Consider the following 24,589-nt stretch of genomic DNA (forward strand, 5'->3'; position numbering starts at 1 on the left):
GTCTGACCTGGAACACAGTCTGATGTCCTTCCCTGTCCTGTCTGACCTGGAACACTCCTCCAGTCTGATGTCCTTCCCTGTCCTGTCTGACCTGGAACACTCCTCCAGTCTGATGTCCTTCCCTGTCCTGTCTGACCTGGAACACTCCTCCAGTCTGATGTCCTTCCCTGTCCTGTCTGACCTGGAACACTCCTCCAGTCTGATGTCCTGTCCTGTTACCTGTCTGACCTGGAACACTCCTCCAGTCTGATGTCCTTCCCTGTCCTGTCTGACCTGGAACACTCCTCCAGTCTGATGTCCTTCCTGTCCTGTTACCTGTCTGACCTGGAACACTCCTCCAGTCTGATGTCCTTCCTGTCCTGTTACCTGTCTGACCTGGAACACTCCTCCAGTCTGATGTCCTTCCCTGTCCTGTTACCTGTCTGAGCTGGAACACTCCTCCAGTCTGATGTCCTTCCCTGTCCTGTTAGCTGTCTGACCTGGAACACTCCTCCAGTCTGATGTCCTTCCCTGTCCTGTTAGCTGTCTGACCTGGAACACTCCTCCAGTCTGATGTCCTTCCCTGGAACACTCCTCCAGTTATGTCCTTCCCTGTCCTGTCTGACCTGGAACACTCCTCCAGTCTGATGTCCTTCCTGTCCTGATGTCCTGGAACACTCCTCCAGTCTGATGTCCTTCCCTGTCCTGTTAGCTGTCTGACCTGGAACACTCCTCCACTGATGTCCTTCCTGTTAGCTGTCTGACCTGGAACACTCCTCCAGTCTGATGTCCTTCCCTGTCCTGTTACCTGTCTGACCTGGAACACTCCTCCAGTCTGATGTCCTTCCCTGTCCTGTTATGTCCTTCCCTGTCTGACCTGGAACACTCCTCCAGTCTGATGTCCTTCCCTGTCCTGTTACCTGTCTGTCCTGGAACACTCCTCCAGTCTGATGTCCTTCCCTGTCCTGTTACCTGTCTGACCTGGAACACTCCTCCCAGTCTGATGTCCTTCCCCCTGTTCCTGTCTGACCTGGAACACTCCTCCAGTCTGATGTCCTTCCCTGTCCTGTTACCTGAACTGGAACTCCTCCAGTCTGATGTCCTTCCCTGTCCTGTTACCTGTCTGACCTGGAACACTCCTCCAGTCTGATGTCCTTCCCTGTCCTGTTACCTGTCTGACCTGGAACACTCCTCCAGTCTGATGTCCTTCCCTGTCCTGTTAGCTGTCTGACCTGGAACACTCCTCCAGTCTGATGTCCTGTTAGCTGTCTGACCTGGTCCTGTTACCTGTCTGACCTGGAACACTCCTCCAGTCTGATGTCCTTCCCTGTCCTGTTAGCTGTCTGACCTGGAACACTCCTCCAGTCTGATGTCCTTCCCTGTCCTGAACACTCCTCCAGTCTGTTGACCTGGAACACTCCTCCAGTCTGATGTCCTTCCCTGTCCTGTTAGCTGTCTGACCTGGAACACTCCTCCAGTCTGATGTCCTGTCCCTGTCAGTCTGATGTCCTTCCCTGCTGTCTGACCTGGAACACTCCTCCAGTCTGATGATGTCCTGTCCTGTTACCTGTCTGTCCTGGAACACTCCTCCAGTCTGATGTCCTTCCCTGTCCTGTTATGCTGGTCTGACCTGGAACACTCCTCCAGTCTGATGTCCTCCCCTGTTAGCTGTCTGACCTGGAACACTCCTCCAGTCTGATGTCCTTCCCTGTCCTGTTAGCTGTCTGACCTGGAACACTCCTCCAGTCTGATGTCCTCCCCTGTTAGCTGTCTGACCTGGAACACTCCTCCAGTCTGATGTCCTTCCCTGTCCTGTTAGCTGTCTGACCTGGAACACTCCTCCAGTCTGATGTCCTGTCCTGTTAGCTGTCTGACCTGGAACACTCCTCCAGTCTGATGTCCTGTCCTGTTAGCTGTCTGACCTGGAACACTCCTCCAGTCTGATGTCCTGTCCTGTTAGCTGTCTGACCTGGAACACTCCTCCAGTCTGATGTCCTGTCCTGTTACCTGTCTGTCCTGGAACACTCCTCCAGTCTGATGTCCTTCCCTGTCCTGTTAGCTGTCTGACCTGGAACACTCCTCCAGTCTGATGTCCTTCCCTGTCCTGTTAGCTGTCTGACCTGGAACACTCCTCCAGTCTGATGTCCTTCCCTGTCCTGTTAGCTGTCTGACCTGGAACACTCCTCCAGTCTGATGTCCTTCCCTGTCCTGTTAGCTGTCTGACCTGGAACACTCCTCCAGTTTGATGTCCTGTCCTGTTACCTGTCTGTCCTGGAACACTCCTCCAGTCTGATGTCCTTCCCTGTCCTGTTAGCTGTCTGACCTGGAACACTCCTCCAGTCTGATGTCCTCCCCTGTTAGCTGTCTGACCTGGAACACTCCTCCAGTCTGATGTCCTTCCCTGTCCTGTTAGCTGTCTGACCTGGAACACTCCTCCAGTCTGATGTCCTGTCCTGTTAGCTGTCTGACCTGGAACACTCCTCCAGTCTGATGTCCTTCCCTGTCCTGTTAGCTGTCTGACCTGGAACACTCCTCCAGTCTGATGTCCTGTCCTGTTAGCTGTCTGACCTGGAACACTCCTCCAGTCTGATGTCCTGTCCTGTTAGCTGTCTGACCTGGAACACTCCTCCAGTCTGATGTCCTTCCCTGTCCTGTTAGCTGTCTGACCTGGAACACTCCTCCAGTCTGATGTCCTTCCCTGTCCTGTTAGCTGTCTGACCTGGAACACTCCTCCAGTCTGATGTCCTTCCCTGTCCTGTTAGCTGTCTGACCTGGAACACTCCTCCAGTCTGATGTCCTGTCCTGTTACCTGTCTGACCTGGAACACTCCTCCAGTCTGATGTCCTTCCCTGTCCTGTTAGCTGTCTGACCTGGAACACTCCTCCAGTCTGATGTCCTTCCCTGTCCTGTTAGCTGTCTGACCTGACCTGGAACACTCCTCCAGTCTGATGATGTCCTTCCTGTCCTGTTAGCTGTCTGACCTGGAACACTCCTCCAGTCTGATGTCCTGTCCTGTTACCTGTCTGTCCTGGAACACTCCTCCAGTCTGATGTCCTTCCCTGTCCTGTTAGCTGTCTGACCTGGAACACTCCTCCAGTCTGATGTCCTTCCCTGTCCTGTTAGCTGTCTGACCTGGAACACTCCTCCAGTCTGATGTCCTTCCCTGTCCTGTTAGCTGTCTGACCTGGAACACTCCTCCAGTCTGATGTCCTGTCCTGTTACCTGTCTGTCTGACCTGGAACACTCCTCCAGTCTGATGTCCTTCCCTGTCCTGTTAGCTGTCTGACCTGGAACACTCCTCCAGTCTGATGTCCTTCCCTGTCCTGTTAGCTGTCTGACCTGGAACACTCCTCCAGTCTGATGTCCTTCCCTGTCCTGTTAGCTGTCTGACCTGGAACACTCCTCCAGTCTGATGTCCTGTCCTGTTACCTGTCTGTCCTGGAACACTCCTCCAGTCTGATGTCCTTCCCTGTCCTGTTAGCTGTCTGACCTGGAACACTCCTCCAGTCTGATGTCCTGATGTGACCTGGAACACTCCTGTTAGCTGTCTGACCTGGAACACTCCTCCAGTCTGATGTCCTTCCCTGTCCTGTTAGCTGTCTGACCTGGAACACTCCTCCAGTCTGATGTCCTCCCCTGTTAGCTGTCTGACCTGGAACACTCCTCCAGTCTGATGTCCTTCCCTGTCCTGTTAGCTGTCTGACCTGGAACACTCCTCCAGTCTGATGTCCTGTCCTGTTAGCTGTCTGACCTGGAACACTCCTCCAGTCTGATGTCCTGTCCTGTTACCTGTCTGTCCTGGAACACTCCTCCAGTCTGATGTCCTTCCCTGTCCTGTTAGCTGTCTGTCCTGGAACACTCCTCCAGTCTGATGTCCTTCCCTGTCCTGTTAGCTGTCTGACCTGGAACACTCCTCCAGTCTGATGTCCTTCCCTGTCCTGTTAGCTGTCTGACCTGGAACACTCCTCCAGTCTGATGTCCTGTCCTGTTACCTGTCTGACCTGGAACACTCCTCCAGTCTGATGTCCTTCCCTGTCCTGTTAGCTGTCTGACCTGGAACACTCCTCCAGTCTGATGTCCTTCCCTGTCCTGTTAGCTGGCTGACCTGGAACACTCCTCCAGTCTGATGTCCTCCCCTGTTAGCTGTCTGACCTGGAACACTCCTCCAGTCTGATGTCCTGTCCTGTTACCTGTCTGTCCTGGAACACTCCTCCAGTCTGATGTCCTTCCCTGTCCTGTTAGCTGTCTGACCTGGAACACTCCTCCAGTCTGATGTCCTTCCCTGTCCTGTTAGCTGTCTGACCTGGAACACTCCTCCAGTCTGATGTCCTTCCCTGTCCTGTTAGCTGTCTGACCTGGAACACTCCTCCAGTCTGATGTCCTGTCCTGTTACCTGTCTGTCCTGGAACACTCCTCCAGTCTGATGTCCTGTCCTGTTACCTATCTGTCCTGGAACACTCCTCCAGTCTGATGTCCTGTCCTGTTACCTGTCTGTCCTGGAACACTCCTCCAGTCTGATGTCCTTCCCTGTCCTGTTACCTGTCTGACCTGGAACACTCCTCCAGTCTGATGTCCTTCCATGTTAGCTGTCTGACCTGGAACACTCCTCCAGTCTGATGTCCTGTCCTGTTACCTGTCTGAGCTGGAACACTCCTCCAGTCTGATGTCCTTCCCTGTCCTGTTACCTGTCTGTCCTGGAACACTCCTACAGTCTGATGTCCTGTCCTGTTACCTGTCTGTCCTGGAACACTCCTCCAGTCTGATGTCCTGTCCTATTACCTGTCTGTCCTGGAACACTCCTCCAGTCTGATGTCCTGTCCTGTTACCTGTCTGAGCTGGAACACTCCTCCAGTCTGATGTCCTTCCCTGTCCTGTTACCTGTCTGACCTGGAACACTCCTCCAGTCTGATGTCCTTCCTTGTCCTGTTAGCTGTCTGACCTGGAACACTCCTCCAGTCTGATGTCCTTCCCTGTCCTGTTACCTGTCTGACCTGGAACACTCCTCCAGTCTGATGTCCTTCCCTGTCCTGTTACCTGTCTGACCTGGAACACTCCTCCAGTCTGATGTCCTTCCCTGTTACCTGTCTGTCCTGGAACACTCCTCCAGTCTGATGTCCTTCCCTGTTACCTGTCTGAGCTGGAACACTCCTCCAGTCTGATGTCCTGTCCTGTTACCTGTCTGAGCTGGAACACTCCTCCAGTCTGATGTCCTTCCCTGTCCTGTTACCTGTCTGACCTGGAACACTCCTCCAGTCTGATGTCCTTCCCTGTCCTGTTACCTGTCTGACCTGGAACACTCCTCCAGTCTGATGTCCTTCCCTGTCCTGTTACCTGTCTGACCTGGAACACTCCTCCAGTCTGATGTCCTTCCCTGTTACCCGTCTGTCCTGGAACACTCCTCCAGTCTGATGTCCTTCCCTGTTAGCTGTCTGACCTGGAACACTCCTCCAGTCTGATGTCCTTCCCTGTCCTGTTACCTGTCTGACCTGGAACACTCCTCCAGTCTGATGTCCTTCCCTGTCCTGTTACCTGTCTGACCTGGAACACTCCTCCAGTCTGATGTCCTGTCCTGTTACCTGTCTGTCCTGGAACACTCCTCCAGTCTGATGTCCTTCCCTGTCCTGTTACCTGTCTGACCTGGAACACTCCTCCAGTCTGATGTCCTTCCCTGTTACCTGTCTGTCCTGGAACACTCCTCCAGTCTGATGTCCTTCCCTGTCCTGTTACCTGTCTGTCCTGGAACACTCCTCCAGTCTGATGTCCTTCCCTGTCCTGTTACCTGTCTGTCCTGGAACACTCCTCCAGTCTGATGTCCTTCCCTGTCCTGTTACCTGTCTGAGCTGGAACACTCCTCCAGTACCAATGTCCTTCCCAGGATGCATCTCTACATCAGAGTAGTCCCCCTGCTCATTCAGCTCCTGGATAGAAACCCACAGCTCAATACGACGAGACACCTCACTCCACCTGCAGGGACAAATCACATGGCACTTATTTGTCACACATTTATTTGTCACGTGCGCTGAACACAGCAGGTGTAGACCTTACCGTGAAATGCTTACTTACAAGCCCTAACTTACACACAACAAGCAAGTGTGTGTGTGTGGTGCATGCCTTTATGCATCCTTGAGATGATACAATGTGTATGTGCTCTACACACGGTGTGTGTACCTGTCTCGTAGGGTGCGTGTCTTGGCCAGCAGTGCGTCCAGCTCCCAGAGAGAGCGTCCGTTCCCGGCACAGCGGTGACCCCACACCTCGATGGCCAGCGCCCCGTCTGCGATGAACTCTAAAAACTCCTCTGTCACATGGACCACATACTCCTACACACAGAGAGATACTATATGAAACATCAACGATGAGCAGATCACACACTCCTACACACAGAGAGATACTATATGATGAGCAGATCACACACTCCTACACACAGAGAGATACTATATGATGAGCAGATCACACACTCCTACACACAGAGAGATACTATATGAAACATCAACGATGAGCAGATCACACACTCCTACACACAGAGAGATACTATATGATGAGCAGATCACACACTCCTACACACAGAGATACTATATGAAACATCAACGATGAGCAGATCACACACTCCTACACACAGAGAGATACTATATGATGAGCAGATCACATACTCCTACACACAGAGAGATACTATATGAAACATCAACGATGAGCAGATCACACACTCCTACACACAGAGAGATACTATATGATGAGCAGATCACATACTCCTACACACAGAGAGATACTATATGATGAGCAGATCACACACTCCTACACACAGAGAGATACTATATGATGAGCAGATCACATACTCCTACACACAGAGAGATACTATATGATGAGCAGATCACACACTCCTACACACAGAGAGATACTATATGAAACATCAACGATGAGCAGATCACACACTCCTACACACAGAGAGATACTATATGAAACATCAACAATGAGCAGATCACACACTCCTACACACAGAGAGATACTATATGAGCAGATCACACACTCCTACACACAGAGAGATACTATATGAAACATCAACGATGAGCAGATCACACACTCCTACACACAGAGAGATACTATATGATGAGCAGATCACACACTCCTACACACAGAGAGATACTATATGAGCAGATCACACACTCCTACACACAGAGAGATACTATATGAAACATCAACGATGAGCAGATCACACACTCCTACACACAGAGAGATACTATATGAGCAGATCACACACTCCTACACACAGAGAGATACTATATGAGCAGATCACACACTCCTACACACAGAGAGATACTATATGAGCAGATCACACACTCCTACACACAGAGAGATACTATATGAAACATCAACGATGAGCAGATCACACACTCCTACACACAGAGAGATACTATATGATGAGCAGATCACACACTCCTACACACAGAGAGATACTAGATGAAACATCAACGATGAGCAGATCACACACTCCTACACACAGAGAGATACTATATGAAACATCAACGATGAGCAGATCACACACTCCTACACACAGAGAGATACTATATGATGAGCAGATCACACACTCCTACACACAGAGAGATACTATATTTAAACATTTAAACATTTATATGAGCAGATCACACACTCCTACACACAGAGAGATACTATATGAGCAGATCACACACTCCTACACACAGAGAGATACTATATGATGAGCAGATCACACACTCCTACACACAGAGAGATACTATATGAAACATCAACGATGAGCAGATCACACACTCCTACACACAGAGAGATACTATATGATGAGCAGATCACACACTCCTACACACAGAGATACTATATGAGCAGATCACACACTCCTACACACAGAGAGATACTAGATGAGCAGATCACACACTCCTACACACAGAGAGATACTATATGAAACATCAACGATGAGCAGATCACACACTCCTACACACAGAGAGATACTATATGATGAGCAGATCACACACTCCTACACACAGAGAGATACTATATGAAACATCAACGATGAGCAGATCACATACTCCTACACACAGAGAGATACTATATGATGAGCAGATCACACACTCCTACACACAGAGAGATACTATATGAGCAGATCACATACTCCTACACACAGAGAGATACTATATGAAACATCAACGATGAGCAGATCACACACTCCTACACACAGAGAGATACTATATGATGAGCAGATCACACACTCCTACACACAGAGAGATACTATATGAAACATCAACGATGAGCAGATCTCACACTCCAGCAGAGGATGATGTGAAATAACTTTTCCAAAATTCATTGGTTTCCCAGAAATCCCAGTTGAAGAGTCCCGAAATCAGGAAGTAGTCAGGAGAAAATCCAGATTCCTCTAATGGGGATTTCTGGAAACCTGGGAAGTTGAGGAAAGTCACCATAATGTTGTAACCCTACGTTCCGTACCTTGCAGTGGTCGAAGCGGACGGTGAACTGGGCGTCGGGGCTGCGGGGCGTGGTTGGCGTGTCTGGGCTGACCATGGGCGGGGCCACCGTAGGCTCCGCCCCCTCCCAGAAGGTGTACTGGCAGAAGACGAAATTGGAAAGGTTGAGAGGCAGCCCCGTCGCCTCCCTGATACGCACCTGTAGTAGAAAAACACCACGAAGAAGACAACGTTATTGTCCAATCTACACAGATCCACTGTTCTCCTGTTAATTCCAAATTCTCCAAAAGACACAGACCCATACTGAGAGCTATATATATACTGAGGAATTATATATACTGAGGACAGTTCTATATACTGAGCAGCAAAATATAATGAAGAGTTCTATATACTGAGGACAGTTATATATACTGAGGAATTATATATACTGAGGAATTATATATACTGAGGAATTATATATACTGAGGAGTTCTATATACTGAGGAATTATATATACTGAGGAGTTCTATATACTGAGGAGTTCTATATACTGAGGAATTATATATACTGAGGAATTATATATACTGAGGAATTATATATACTGAGAAGTTCTATATACTGAGGAGATAGAACAGAGGACAGTTATATATACTGAGGAATTATATATACTGAGGAATTATATATACTGAGGAATTATATATACTGAGGAGATAGAACAGAGGACAGTTATATATACTGAGGAGATAGAACAGAGGACAGTTATATATACTGAGGAGTTCTATATACTGAGGAATTATATATACTGAGGAATTATATATACTGAGGAATTATATATACTGAGGAGTTCTATATACTGAGGAGATAGAACAGAGGACAGTTATATATACTGAGGAGTTCTATATACTGAGGAATTATATATACTGAGGAATTATATATACTGAGGAATTATATATACTGAGGAGATAGAACAGAGGACAGTTATATAACTGTAAGTCGCTTTGGATAAAAGCGTCTGCTAAATGGCATATATTATTATTATTATATTATATATACTGAGGAGATAGAACAGAGGACAGTTATATATACTGAGGAGATAGAACAGAGGACAGTTATATATACTGAGGAGATAGAACAGAGGACAGTTATATATACTGAGGAGATAGAACAGAGGACAGTTCTATATACTGAGGAGATAGAACAGAGGACAGTTATATATACTGAGGAGATAGAACAGAGGACAGTTATATATACTGAGGAGATAGAACAGAGGACAGTTCTATATACTGAGGAGATAGAACAGAGGACAGTTCTATATACTGAGGAGATAGAACAGAGGACAGTTCTATATACTGAGGAGATAGAACAGAGGACAGTTATATATACTGAGGAGATAGAACAGAGGACAGTTATATATACTGAGGAGATAGAACAGAGGACAGTTCTACTATGGAGCCCGTTGAGCAGTCAGAGGGTTAGGTGCCTTGCCCAAAGGCACAATGGCAGGAGACGGCAGCAACCCTCCAGGACCAGACAGACAGTAGTAGTGTATGAGACGTACCCTGCAGGTGAGTTTCCTGGCCATGTGGACCATCTCTCCCTGAGTGTCCATCACATCGTAGATGCTGCTCTCACTGGAGTTCTCTGACGAGTCATCTCCGCCCTCCAGCCGGTCCGGCACCGCCCCACTGACACGCATCAGCTCTACGTGGAGCCTGCCGGCTACCTGTCACACACCAGGGGGTACAGACCCAGAACATCAACACACCTCAGCTCTACGTGGAGCCTGCCGGCTACCTGTCACACACCAGGGGGTACAGACCCAGAACATCAACACACCTCAGCTCTACGTGGAGCCTGCCAGGGGTACAGACCCAGAACATCAACACACCTCACTCAGCTCTACGTGGAGCCTGCCAGGGGTACAGACCCAGAACATCAACACACCTCAGCTCTACGTGGAGCCTGCCAGGGGTACAGACCCAGAACATCAACACACCTCAGCTCTACGTGGAGCCTGCCAGGGGTACAGACCCAGAACATCAACACACCTCAGCTCTACGTGGAGCCTGCCGGCTACCTGTCACACACCAGGGGGTACAGACCCAGAACATCATCACACCTCAGCTCTACGTGGAGCCTGCCAGGGGTACAGACCCAGCACATCAACACACCTCAGCTCTACGTGGAGCCTGCCAGGGGTACAGACCCAGCACATCAACACACCTCAGCTCTACGTGGAGCCTGCCAGGGGAACAGACCCAGCACATCATCACACCTCAGCTCTACGAGGAGCCTGCCAGGGGTACAGACCCAGCACATCAACACACCTCAGCTCTACGTGGAGCCTGCCAGGGGGTACAGACCCAGCACATCAACACACCTCAGCTCTACGTGGAGCCTGCCGGCTACCTGTCACACACCAGGGGGTACAGACCCAGAACATCAACACACCTCAGCTCTACGTGGAGCCTGCCAGGGGTACAGACCCAGAACATCATCACACCTCAGCTCTACGTGGAGCCTGCCGGCTACCTGTCACACACCAGGGGAACAGACCCAGAACATCAACACACCTCAGCTCTACGTGGAGCCTGCCAGGGGTACAGACCCAGAACATCAACACACCTCAGCTCTACGTGGAGCCTGCCAGGGGTACAGACCCAGAACATCAACACAGCTCAGCTCTACGTGGAGCCTGCCAGGGGTACAGACCCAGAACATCAAAAATCAAAATCAAAAATCAAATCAAATCAAATTTTATTTGTCACATACACATGGTTAGCAGATGTTAATGCGAGTGTAGCGAAATGCTTGTGCTTCTAGTTCCGACAATGCAGTGATAACCAACAAGTAATCTAACTAACAATTCCAAAACTACTGTCTTATACACAGTGTAAGGGGATAAGGAACATGTACATAAGGATATATGAATGAGTGATGGTACAGAGCAGCATACAGTAGATGGTATCGAGTACAGTATATACATATGGGATGAGTGTGTAGACAAAGTAAACAAAGTGGCATAGTTAAAGTGGCTAGTGATACATGTGTTACATAAGGATGCAGTCGATGATGTAGAGTACAGTATATACATATGCATATGAGATGAATAATGTAGGGTAAGTAACATTATATAAGGTAGCATTGTTTAAAGTGGCTAGTGATATATTTACATCATTTCCCATCAATTCCCATTATTAAAATGGCTGGAGTTGGGTCAGTGTCAATGACAGTGTGTTGGCAGCAGCCACTCAATGTTAGTGGCGGCTGTTTAACAGTCTGATGGCCTTGAGATAGAAGCTGTTTTTCAGTCTCTCGGTCCCAGCTTTGATGCACCTGTACTGACCTCGCCTTCTGGATGATAGCGGGGTGAACAGGCAGTGGTTCGGGTGGTTGATGTCCTTGATGATCTTTATGGCCTTCCTGTAACAACGGGTGGTGTAGGTGTCCTGGAGGGCAGGTAGTTTGCCCCCGGTGATGCGTTGTGCAGTCCTCACTACCCTCTGGAGAGCCTTACGGTTGAGGGCGGAGCAGTTGCCGTACCAGGCGGTGATACAGCCCGCCAGGATGCTCTCGATTGTGCATCTGTAGAAGTTTGTGAGTGCTTTTGGTGACAAGCCGAATTTCTTCAGCCTCCTGAGGTTGAATAGGCGCTGCTGCGCCTTCTTCACGACGCTGTCAGTGTGAGTGGACCAATTCAGTTTGTCTGTGATGTGTATGCCGAGGAACTTAAAACTAGCTACCCTCTCCACTACTGTTCCATCGATGTGGATAGGGGGGGTGTTCCCTCTGCTGTTTCCTGAAGTCCACAATCATCTCCTTAGTTTTGTTGACGTTGAGTGTGAGGTTATTTTCCTGACACCACACTCCGAGGGCCCTCACCTCCTCCCTGTAGGCCGTCTCGTCGTTGTTGGTAATCAAGCCTACCACTGTTGTGTCGTCCGCAAACTTGATGATTGAGTTGGAGGCGTGCGTGGCCACGCAGTCGTGGGTGAACAGGGAGTACAGGAGAGGGCTCAGAACGCACCCTTGTGGGGCCCCCGTGTTGAGGATCAGCGGGGAGGAGATGTTGTTACCTACCCTCACCACCTGGGGGCGGCCCGTCAGGAAGTCCAGTACCCAGTTGCACAGGGCGGGGTCGAGACCCAGGGTCTCGAGCTTGATGACGAGCTTGGAGGGTACTATGGTGTTGAATGCCGAGCTGTAGTCGATGAACAGCATTCTCACATAGGTATTCCTCTTGTCCAGGTGGGTTAGGGCAGTGTGCAGTGTGGTTGAGATTGCATCGTCTGTGGACCTATTTGGGCGGTAAGCAAATTGGAGTGGGTCTAGGGTGTCAGGTAGGGTGGAGGTGATATGGTCCTTGACTAGTCTCTCAAAGCACTTCATGATGACGGAAGTGAGTGCTACGGGGCGGTAGTCGTTTAGCTCAGTTACCTTAGCTTTCTTGGGAACAGGAACAATGGTGGCCCTCTTGAAGCATGTGGGAACAGCAGACTGGTATAGGGATTGATTGAATATGTCCGTAAACACACCGGCCAGCTGGTCTGCGCATGCTCTGAGGGCGCGGCTGGGGATGCCGTCTGGGCCTGCAGCCTTGCGAGGGTTAACACGTTTAAATGTCTTACTCACCTCGGCTGCAGTGAAGGAGAGACCGCATGTTTCCGTTGCAGGCCGTGTCAGTGGCACTGTATTGTCCTCAAAGCGGGCAAAAAAGTTATTTAGTCTGCCTGGGAGCAAGACATCCTGGTCCGTGACTGGGCTGGATTTCTTCCTGTAGTCCGTGATTGACTGTAGACCCTGCCACATGCCTCTTGTGTCTGAGCCATTGAATTGAGATTCCACTTTGTCTCTGTACTGACGCTTAGCTTGTTTGATAGCCTTACGGAGGGAATAGCTGCACTGTTTGTATTCAGTCATGTTGCCAGACACCTTGCCCTGATTAAAAGCAGTGGTTCGCGCTTTCAGTTTCACGCAACACACCTCAGCTCTACGTGGAGCCTGCCAGGGGTACAGACCCAGAACATCAACACACCTCAGCTCTACGTGGAGCCTGCCAGGGGTACAGACCCAGAACATCAACACACCTCAGCTCTACGTGGAGCCTGCCAGGGGTACAGACCCAGAACATCAACACACCTCAGCTCTACGTGGAGCCTGCCAGGGGTACAGACCCAGAACATCAACACACCTCAGCTCTACGTGGAGCCTGCCAGGGGTACAGACCCAGAACATCAACACACCTCAGCTCTACGTGGAGCCTGCCAGGGGTACAGACCCAGAACATCAACACACCTCAGCTCTACGTGGAGCCTGCCGGCTACCTGTCACACACCAGGGGGTACAGACCCAGCACATCAACACACATCAGCTCTACGTGGAGCCTGCCAGGGGAACAGACCCAGAACATCATCACACCTCAGTACAGACCGAAACAGGTGCAGAGTACAGACAGATTAACGCAAGTACAAAGAGTCCCCCAGAAGCCATTTCAATATCCTGGTAGAAGCATGTGATCAGACACAGGAGCAATTAGGGTTGAGTGTCTTGCTCAACAGCACATTGACAGATTTTTCACCCTAGTCAGGTCGGGGATTCGAACCAGCGACCTTTCGGTTACTTGCCCAACGATCTTCACCATTAAGCCAGAGTTTCCCAAACTCAGTCCTGCCCTCTGGCACTTCACAGCTGATACAAATAACCAACTCATCATCCGACTATGAATCAGCTGTGTAGTGCTAGGGTAAAAACCAGAAGGTGTACCCAGTGGGGGCCCCAGGACCCAGTTTGGGAAACCCAACGCTATGCTACCTGCCACCCAGCAAGGACCTGAAGTACTACCATGAAGTACTACCATGAAGTTGATAACAGCTCAACCCCGATGTATCACTACCATCGTTAATCATTACTAAACCTCCTTAAATGAGATGTGTGTGTATGTATGTGTAGAAATTCTGTTGTGTAGGTGTGTGTTGTTCTCTCACCTCCCCCTGCTGGCTGATGATAGGAACAGCGTACTGTGTGTGTGTGTTGTTCTCTCACCTCCCCCTGCTGGCTGATGATAGGAACAGCGTACTGTGTGTGTGTGTTGTTCTCTCACCTCCCCCTGCTGGCTGATGATAGGAACAGCGTACTGTGTAGGTGTGTGTTGTTCTCTCACCTCCCCCTGCTGGCTGATGATAGGAACAGCGTACTGTAGTCTGATATCGTGGAACAGACACTCCAGAAAGACGTTGGCCACTCCTATCAGGTTGTGGTTCTCCTGAGCTTCATAGAAGGACTCACTGTGCTGCTTGTGGTTGTTCAGCTTGTTATGCTGATCAGAGAGACATGATACAAACACACACCTGAAAACTTCCCCCATCATCCAATTATCATCTTCATCACTGACAAAGAATACTTTCCCCTCCCACAATCACTTCCAGCAGTGTCTCCCCTCGGAACATGATCCCATCGAACCCTCCCCTCCACCCCCCCCCCCTCCCCTCTCATCATCCCTCTGACTCCTCCCCTCCTTCCCCCCTCTCATCATCCCCCTCTCTCCTCCCCTTTATCCCTCTCTCTCCTCCCCTCTATCCCCCCTCACCATCCCTCTCTCCCCTCCCCTCCTCTCTATCTCCCCCTCTCATCATCCCTCTCTCCCTCCCCTCCCCTCCACCCCCTCTCATCATCCCCCTCTCTCCTCCCCTTTATCCCTCTCTCTCCTCCCCTCACCATGCCTCACTCCCCTCCCCTCCTCTCTATCTCCCCCTCTCATCATCCCTCTCTCCCCTCCCCTCCCCTCCCCTCTCATCATCCCTCCCTCTCCTCCCCTCCTCTCCCCTTCCTCTCACCGTGTCCTCAGCTCCCTCCTTCCAGTCTCTGTAGTGGTCTCTCATGTCCACTAGTTTGTTGTCCAGCTTGTCGATGGTCCAGACCTGTGTCCCCTTCCCTTTCCACCTCACCAGGATGGCTGGTTCACTCACTATGGCTCCACGCTGAACCAAGACACAGCGACTCTCAACGTGATGTCATGTACTGAACAAAGTTATACAAATGACACTATTTCTGTGTACAAGTTATCATATTAATGATACAACACAATCAGACCGTTCCTTCAGCTTTTCTCTCATTGTACAAAACATGACACATCACTGAAAACATGTGTGTGTGTGTGTGTGTGTATGCAGAGGTTGGTCACCTTGCGGTTGGCACTGAGGTTAGCTGCAGGGATCTGGAGGGTGACCTGGTAGTCAGTCAGTTTGTTCATCTCCGTTGCCAGGAAGTTGGCCTCTCTCACCAGGGTGTTGGCCTTGACAACCTGCTCCCTCAGCCTGGACAGACTCTGACGAAACAGCTCGTCCCTGACACACACACACACACACACACACACACACACACACACACACACACACACACACACACACACACACACACACACACACACACACACACACACACACACACACACACACACACACACACACACACACACACACAGAGACCGTTCACACGTGTGACTGTGATCAAACAGGTTGGTTACAACTTCATTGTTCTTGCATCCAAAGCCGTAGCGTGTGTGTGTGTGTGTGTGTGTGTGTGTGTGTGTGTGTGTGTGTGTGTGTGTGTGTGTGTGTGTGTGTGTGTGTGTGTGTGTGTGTGTGTGTGTGTGTGTGTGTGTGTGTGCGTGTGCGTATTCCCTTCACCTCTCCTCAGTCCAGGGGCGTATCTTGCTGTGGTATGATGGTGTGTGTTTGTGTGTGTGTGTATATATTCCCTTCACCTCTCCTCAGTCCAGGGGCGTATCTTGCTGTGGTATGATGGTGTGTGTTTGTGTGTGTGTGTATATATTCCCTTCACCTCTCCTCAGTCCAGGGGCGTATCTTGCTGTGGTATGATGGTGTGTGTGTGTGTGTGTGTGTGTGTGTGTGTGTGTGTGTGTGTGTGTGTGTGTGTGTGTGTGTGTGTGTGTGTGTGTGTGTGTGTGTGTGTGTGTGTGTGTGTGTGTGTGTGTGTGTATATATTCCCTTCACCTCTCCTCAGTCCAGGGGCGTATCTTGCTGTGGTATGATGGTGTGTGTGTGTGTGTGTGTGTGTGTGTGTGTGTGTGTGTGTGTGTGTGTGTGTGTGTGTGTGTGTGTGTGTGTGTGTGTGTGTGTGTGTGTGTGTGTGTGTGTGTGTGTATATATTCCCTTCACCTCTCCTCAGTCCAGGGGCGTATCTTGCTGTGGTATGATGGTGTGTGTGTGTGTGTGTGTGTGTGTGTGTGTGTGTATATTCCCTTCACCTCTCCTCAGTCCAGGGGCGTATCTTGCTGTGGTATGATGGTGTGTGTGTGTGTGTGTGTGTGTGTGTGTGTGTGTGTGTGTGTGTGTGTGTGTGTGTGTGTGTGTGTGTGTGTGTGTGTGTGTGTGTGTGTGTGTGTGTGTGTGTGTGTGTGTGTATATTCCCTTCACCTCTCCTCAGTCCAGGGGCGTATCTTGCTGTGGTATGATGGTGTGATGGTGTGTGTGTGTGTGTATATATTCCCTTCACCTCTCCTCAGTCCAGGGGCGTATCTTGCTGTGGTATGATGGTGTGTGTGTGTGTGTGTGTGTGTGTGTGTGTGTGTGTGTGTGTGTGTGTGTGTGTGTGTGTGTGTATATATTCCCTTCACCTCTCCTCAGTCCAGGGGCGTATCTTGCTGTGGTGTGATGGTGTGTGTGTGGGGAAGGTGAGGCGATCGCTGCTGGATCGCTGATGCTGATTGGTCCTCTCAGGAGACAGCTGTTGCCGTAGTGACTCCAGCTCTCTCTCATACATCATCCTCTGTTCCTCCAGCGCTGTGCGTTTCTCCTCCAGGTACTGCTTCTCTAAAACCTGGACCACATTCTGCATGGGATCTATAGGAGAGATACCATACTGTTAAACATACTGTTTCTCTAACACCTAGACCACGTTCTGATCTATAGGAGAGATACCATACTGTTAAACATACTGCTTCTCTAACACCTAGACCACGTTCTGATCTATAGGAGAGATACCATACTGTTAAACATACTGCTTCTCTAACACCTAGACCACGTTCTGATCTATAGGAGAGATACCATACTGTTAAACATACTGCTTCTCTAAAACCTGGACCACATTCTGCATGGGATCTACAGGAGAGATACCATACTGTTAAACATACTGCTTCTCTAACACCTAGACCACGTTCTGATCTATAGGAGAGATACCATACTGTTAAACATACTGCTTCTCTAACACCTAGACCATGTTCTGATCTATAGGAGAGATACCATACTGTTAAACATACTGCTTCTCTAACACCTAGACCACGTTCTGATCTATAGGAGATACCATACTGTTAAACATAGTGCTTCTCTAACACCTAGACCACGTTCTGATCTATAGGAGAGATACCATACTGTTAAACATACTGCTTCTCTAACACCTAGACCACGTTCTGATCTATAGGAGAGATACCATACTGTTAAACATAGTGCTTCTCTATCACCTAGACCACGTTCTGTATCAGATGGTCTGTACCAGATGGTCTGTACCAGATGGTCTGTATCAGATGGTCTGTACCAGATGGTCTGTATCAGATGGTCTGTACCAGATGGTCTGTATCAGGTCTGTATCAGATGGTCTGTACCAGATGGTCTGTATCAGATGGCCTGTACCAGATGGTCTGTACTAGATGGTCTGTACCAGATGGTCTGTATCAGATGGCCTGTACCAGATGGTCTGTACTAGATGGTCTGTATCAGATGGTCTGTATCAGATGGTCTGTATCCGATGGTCTGTATCCGATGGTCTGTACCAGATGGTCTGTATCAGATGGTCTGTATCAGATGGTCTGTACCAGATGGTCTGTATCCGATGGTCTGTACTAGATGGTCTGTATCAGGTGGTCTGTATCCGATGGTCTGTACTAGGTGTGAGTGTAGTGGTGAGTTTAGTGTAGTGGTGTGTGTGGATGGTGGGTGTGTGTAGTGGTGTGTGTAGTGTGTAGTGTAGTGTAGTGGTTTGTGTGTAGTATAGTGATGTGTGTGTAGTGTAGTGCACTGGTGTGTGTGTAGTGTACTGGTGTGTGTGTGTGTAGTGGTGTGTGTAGGGTAGTGGTGTGTGTGTAGTGTAGTGGTGTGTGTGTGTGTAGTGTAGTGGTGTGTGTAGTGCACTGGTGTGTGTGTAGTGTACTGGTGTGTGTGTGTGTAGTGGTGTGTGTAGGGTAGTGGTGTGTGTGTAGTGTAGTGGTGTGTGTGTAGTGTAGTGGTGTGTGTAGTGTACTGGTGTGTGTGTAGTGTACTGGTGTGTGTGTGTGTAGTGGTATGTGTGTGTGTGTGTGTGTAGTGTACTGGTGTGTGTGTGTGTGTAGTGGTATGTGTGTGTGTGTGTAGTGGTATGTGTGTGTGTAGTGGTATGTGTGTAGTGTAGTGGTGTGTGTAGTGTACTGGTGTGTGTGTAGTGTAATGGTGTGTGTAGTGTACTGGTGTGTGTGTAGTGTACTGGTGTGTGTGTGTGTAGTGGTATGTGTGTGTGTAGTGTGTAATAGGTGGGATGGCAGCCTCTCCCACACAGCAGATGCAAGGCTGCAGGTCATCCCACCTCATGTGAACAGGACAGGGGCATCACACACACACACACACACACACACACACACACACACACACACACACACACACACACACACACACACACACACACACACACACACACACACACACACACACACACACACACACACACACACACACACACACAACACAGCTTGTGTGTGACATAACGGTTGCATCACAGGGAAAGGGGAGGCGAGGACAGATGTGTCTCAGTTCCCCTTGAGGGGGACTGGTGTCCTCCATCGCAGGTCAAGTGTCTCTAAATGAAACCTCTGGTGTCGGGGTTGAGGAGGAGAGGCCACGGAGCTCTTTCAGGGACTGAGGCAGTTTATACCTGCAGTGCGAATGCAACACTGTATATCGTTCAATATAGTGTGGAAAAATTCCAGGTACTTCCCTCAAAATCCTGCGTTTTCTAGAAATCCCGGTTGGAAGGTTTACCGGAATCAGGAGGGAATAAGGACATCTGTAAATCTTTCAAATGGGATTTCTGAAAAACCCAGTTTAGCAAAATGATTGTAATTTGTTCCAGAAGTCATCATACATACCGTTGTTTCCCAGGGTCTTCATCATGACCTCCGTCTGGGCGAACTCATAGCTGTAGTCCTGTTCTGAGGAGGCCTCGCTGTCTGTCTCTACGTCTACCTCTACATAGCTCTCCCTGGGGACGCCCGTTCCCTCTCCAGCTCCTTCAGACGCTCACGCCGCTTCCTCCCAGGCAGGTTTATCCTACAGCACACAGGATGTACACTCAGTTCCTGTTTCTACAGCACACAGGATGTACACTCAGTTCCTGTTTCTACAGCACACAGGATGTACACTCAGTTCCTGTTTCTACAGCACACAGGATGTACACTCAGTTCCTGTTTCTACAGCACACAGGATGTACACTCACTTCCTGTTTCTACAGCACACAGGATGTACACTCACTTCCTGCTTTCTACAGCACACAGGATGTAGACTCAGTTCCTGTTTCTACAGCACACAGGATGTACACTCAGTTCCTGTTTCTACAGCACACAGGATGTACACTCAGTTCCTGTTTCTACAGCACACAGGATGTACTCAGTTCCTGTTTCTACAGCACACAGGAGGTACACTCAGTTCCTGTTTCTACAGCACACAGGATGTACACTCACTTCCTGCTTTCTACAGCACACAGGATGTAGACTCAGTTCCTGTTTCTACAGCACACAGGATGTACACTCAGTTCCTGTTTCTACAGCACACAGGATGTACACTCAGTTCCTGTTTCTACAGCACACAGGATGTACACTCACTTCCTGTTTCTACAGCACACAGGATGTACACTCACTTCCTGTTTCTACAGCACTCAGGATGTACACTCACTTCCTGTTTCTACAGCACACAGGATGTACACTCACTTCCTGTTTCTACAGCACTCAGGATGTACACTCACTTCCTGTTTCTACAGCACACAGGATGTAGACTCAGTTCCTGCTTCTACAGCACACAGGATGTAGACTCACTTCCTGCTTCTACAGCACACAGGATGTAGACTCACTTCCTGCTTCTACAGCACACAGGATGTAGACTCAGTTCCTGTTTCTACAGCACACAGGATGTAGACTCAGTTCCTGCTTCTACAGCACACAGGATGTAGACTCAGTTCCTGCTTCTACAGCACACAGGATGTAGACTCAGTTCCTGCTTCTACAGCACACAGGATGTAGACTCACTTCCTGCTTCTACAGCACACAGGATGTAGACTCACTTCCTGCTTCTACAGCACACAGGATGTAGACTCACTTCCTGCTTCTACAGCACACAGGATGTAGACTCAGTTCCTGCTTCTACAGCACACAGGATGTACACTCAGTTCCTGCTTCTACAGCACACAGGATGTAGACTCACTTCCTGCTTCTACAGCACACAGGATGTAGACTCAGTTCCTGCTTCTACAGCACCTGGCAGCTAACGGATGTAACATTCCCAAAAATTTGCAGCTTTTCCAGAAATCCTGATTGGAGGGTTCTGGATGTTTTGGGGAATATTTACAACCAGGAATTCTGGAAAATCTCTAGTTAACTTTGTCCAGTAGATGTTCTGTAGAGAAACTCCTCACCTGAAGAAGTGGTTGTTGCCCCACAATATGCGGTCTCCATGCCACAGGTGGACCAAGGACTCAGTCATGGTTCCATTCACACAGGTTCTGTTGGAGCAGAGCAATACAGTCTGATGATGTCATATTGAGGTGTGTTGTGGGACAGTAGACATCCCATCCTGCTGTACCTCCTTCTTCCACACAGAGAGTAATACAGCACATCAAATATCATCATATCACCCACCAACAGTAAAGACTACCAAATATCATATCATATCACCCACCAACAGTAAAGACTACCAATGAGATATCCTCATATCACCCACCAACAGTAAAGACTATCAATGAGATATCTATCAATGAGATATCCATATCACCCACCAACAGTAAAGACTATCAATGAGATATCCTCATATCACCCACCAACAGTAAAGACTATCAATGAGATATCCTCATATCACCCACCAACAGTAAGACTATCAATGAGATATCCTCATATCACCCACCAACAGTAAAGACTATCAATGAGATATCCTCATATCACCCACCAACAGTAAAGATTACTCAATGAGATATCCTCATATCACCCACCAACAGTAAAGACTAATGAGACTATCAATGAGATATCCTCATATCACCCACCAACAGTAAAGACAGTAAAGACTATCAATGAGATATCCTCATATCACCCACCAACAGTAAAGACTATCAATGAGATATCCTCATATCACCCACCAACAGTAAAGACTCAATGAGATATCCTCATATCACCCACCAACAGTAAAGACTATCAATGAGATATCCTCATATCACCCACCAACAGTAAAGACTCAATGAGATATCCTCATATCACCCACCAACAGTAAAGATTATCAATCACCCACCAACAGTAAAGATATCCTCATATCACCCACCAACAGTAAAGATTATCAATGAGATATCCTCATATCACCCACCAACAGTAAAGACTATCAATGAGATATCCTCATATCACCCACCAACAGTAAAGATTATCAATGAGATATCCTATCACCCACCAACAGTAAAGACTACCAATGAGATATCCTCATATTTCATAGATAGCCTTTACTGGGACGGGTGGTGGGGGAGAGGCAGGCAGGCAGGCAAGGAGGGAGGGAGGGAGAGAGGGAGGGATGAAGGGAGGGAGGGATGCAGGGAGGGAGGGAGGGATGCAGGGAGGGAGGGAGGGATGCAGGCAGGGATGAAGGGAGGGAGGGATGCAGGGAGGGAGGGAGGGATGCAGAGAGGGAGGGAGGGATGAAGGGAGGGAGGGATGCAGGGAGGGAGGGAGGGAGGAGAGAGGGAGGGATGAAGGGAGGGATGAAGGGAGGGAGGGATGCAGGGAGGGAGGGCAGGCAGGCAGGCAAGGAGGGAGGGAGAGAGAGAGGGAGGGATGAAGGGAGGGAGGGATGAAGGGAGGGAGGGATGCAGGGAGGGAGGGCAGGCAGGCAGGCAAGGAGGGAGGGAGAGAGAGAGGGAGGGATGGATGCAGGGAGGGGGGGATGTTTGATATCAAAGCAGGAGGTTGAGATCAGAAATACCTCAGCTATGAGGTCATGAGAAACTCCAGTCAGGTCCAGTTCACTCATCCATGTGTGTGTACTGTGTGTGTGTGTACTGTGTGTGTGTACTGTGTGTGTGTACTGTGTGTGTGTGTACTGTGTGTGTGTGTACTGTGTGTGTGTGTACTGTGTGTGTGTACTGTGTGTGTGTGTACTGTGTGTGTGTGTACTGTGTGTGTGTGTGTACTGTGTGTGTGTGTACTGTGTGTGTGTGTGTACTGTGTGTGTGTGTACTGTGTGTGTGTGTACTGTGTGTGTATGTACTGTGTGTGTGTGTACTGTGTGTGTGTGTGCGTACTGTGTGTGTGTGTACTGTGTGTGTGCATACTGTGTGTGTGTACTGTGTGTGTGTACTGTGTGTGTATGTGTACTGTGTGTGTATGTGTACTGTGTGTATGTGCATACAGTGTGTGCATGTGTGCATGTGTGTGTGTGTGTGTGTGTGTGTGTGTGTGTGTGTGTGTGTGTGTGTGTGTGTGTGTGTGTGTGTGTGTGTGTGTGTGTGCGCCTACTGTGTGTGTGTTAGCTCACCTGGCATTCTCTATAGGGGTGAGGGTGACCTCCCCCCCATCTGGGCTGATCTCCAACACACAGTGTTCTGACTGGATACCAATCCCAAAGAGCTGGATGTCCTGAGAGGTGTCTGCACCCACAAGCGTGTGTTCCTACACACACACACACACACACACACACACACACACACACACACACACACACACACACACACACACACACACACACACACACACACACACACACACACACACACACACACACACACACACACACACACACACACACAGAGAGAGGAGATGATGATTTCCCATAATTCATGTGGGTCAGGTCAGACTCAGGTATGTTCCACTTATATAACTGGTGATATCATTACTTCCACACAGACTCAGGTATGTACCACTTATATAACTGGTGATATCATTACTTCCCCACAGACACACAGACTCAGGTATGTACCACTTATATAACTGGTGATATCATTACTTCCACACAGACTCAGGTATGTACCACTTATATAACTGGTGATATCATTACTTCCACACAGACTCAGGTATGTACCACTTATATAACTGGTGATATCATTACTTCCCCACAGACTCAGGTATGTACCACTTATATAACTGGTGATATCATTACTTCCACACAGACTCAGGTATGTACCACTTATATAACTGGTGATATCATTACTTCCACACAGACTCAGGTATGTACCACTTATATAACTGGTGATATCATTACTTCCCCACAGACACAGACTCAGGTATGTTCCACTTATATAACTGGTGATATCATTACTTCCCCACAGACTCAGGTATGTACCACTTATATAACTGGTGATATCATTACTTCCACACAGACTCAGGTATGTACCACTTATATAACTGGTGATATCATTACTTCCCTCAGACTCAGGTATGTACCACTTATATAACTGGTGATATCATTACTTCCCCACAGACTCAGGTATGTACCACTTATATAACTGGTGATATCATTACTTCCCCACAGACTCAGGTATGTACCACTTATATAACTGGTGATATCATTACTTCCCCTCAGACTCAGGTATGTACCACTTATATAACTGGTGATATCATTACTTCCCCACAGACTCAGACTCAGGTATGTACCACTTATATAACTGGTGATATCATTACTTCCCCCACAGACTCAGGTATGTACCACTTATATAACTGGTGATATCATTACTTCCCCACAGACTCAGGTATGTTCCACTTATATAACTGGTGATATCATTACTTCCCTACAGACACAGACTCAGGTATGTACCACTTATATAACTGGTGATATCATTACTTCCCCACAGACACACAGACTCAGGTATGTTCCACTTATATAACTGGTGATATCATTACTTCCACACAGACTCAGATATGTACCACTTATATAACTGGTGATATCATTACTTCCACACAG

General features: G+C 48.7%; 1 protein-coding gene across 1 annotated transcript in view; it reads right to left on the reverse strand.

Moving 5' to 3' along the window:
* Nucleotides 1-5,810: 5,810 nt before the first annotated feature.
* Nucleotides 5,811-24,589, reverse strand: part of LOC124023634 (kinesin-like protein KIF13A) — a gene marked incomplete at its 3' end in the record, with an annotated part of 91,069 nt that continues 72,290 nt past the window's right edge. Inside the window, 12 exon segments of the mRNA XM_046337992.1 lie at nt 5,811-5,943; nt 6,148-6,299; nt 8,449-8,625; nt 9,964-10,128; nt 14,566-14,721; nt 15,239-15,382; nt 15,586-15,748; nt 17,041-17,266; nt 19,537-19,653; nt 19,656-19,717; nt 21,075-21,161; nt 23,168-23,301. Coding sequence (XP_046193948.1) covers nt 5,811-5,943; nt 6,148-6,299; nt 8,449-8,625; nt 9,964-10,128; nt 14,566-14,721; nt 15,239-15,382; nt 15,586-15,748; nt 17,041-17,266; nt 19,537-19,653; nt 19,656-19,717; nt 21,075-21,161; nt 23,168-23,301 — 1,716 coding nt within the window.

Source organism: Oncorhynchus gorbuscha, unplaced genomic scaffold (assembly GCF_021184085.1).
Source record: "Oncorhynchus gorbuscha isolate QuinsamMale2020 ecotype Even-year unplaced genomic scaffold, OgorEven_v1.0 Un_scaffold_1661, whole genome shotgun sequence".
NCBI classification, from domain to species: domain Eukaryota; kingdom Metazoa; phylum Chordata; class Actinopteri; order Salmoniformes; family Salmonidae; genus Oncorhynchus; species Oncorhynchus gorbuscha.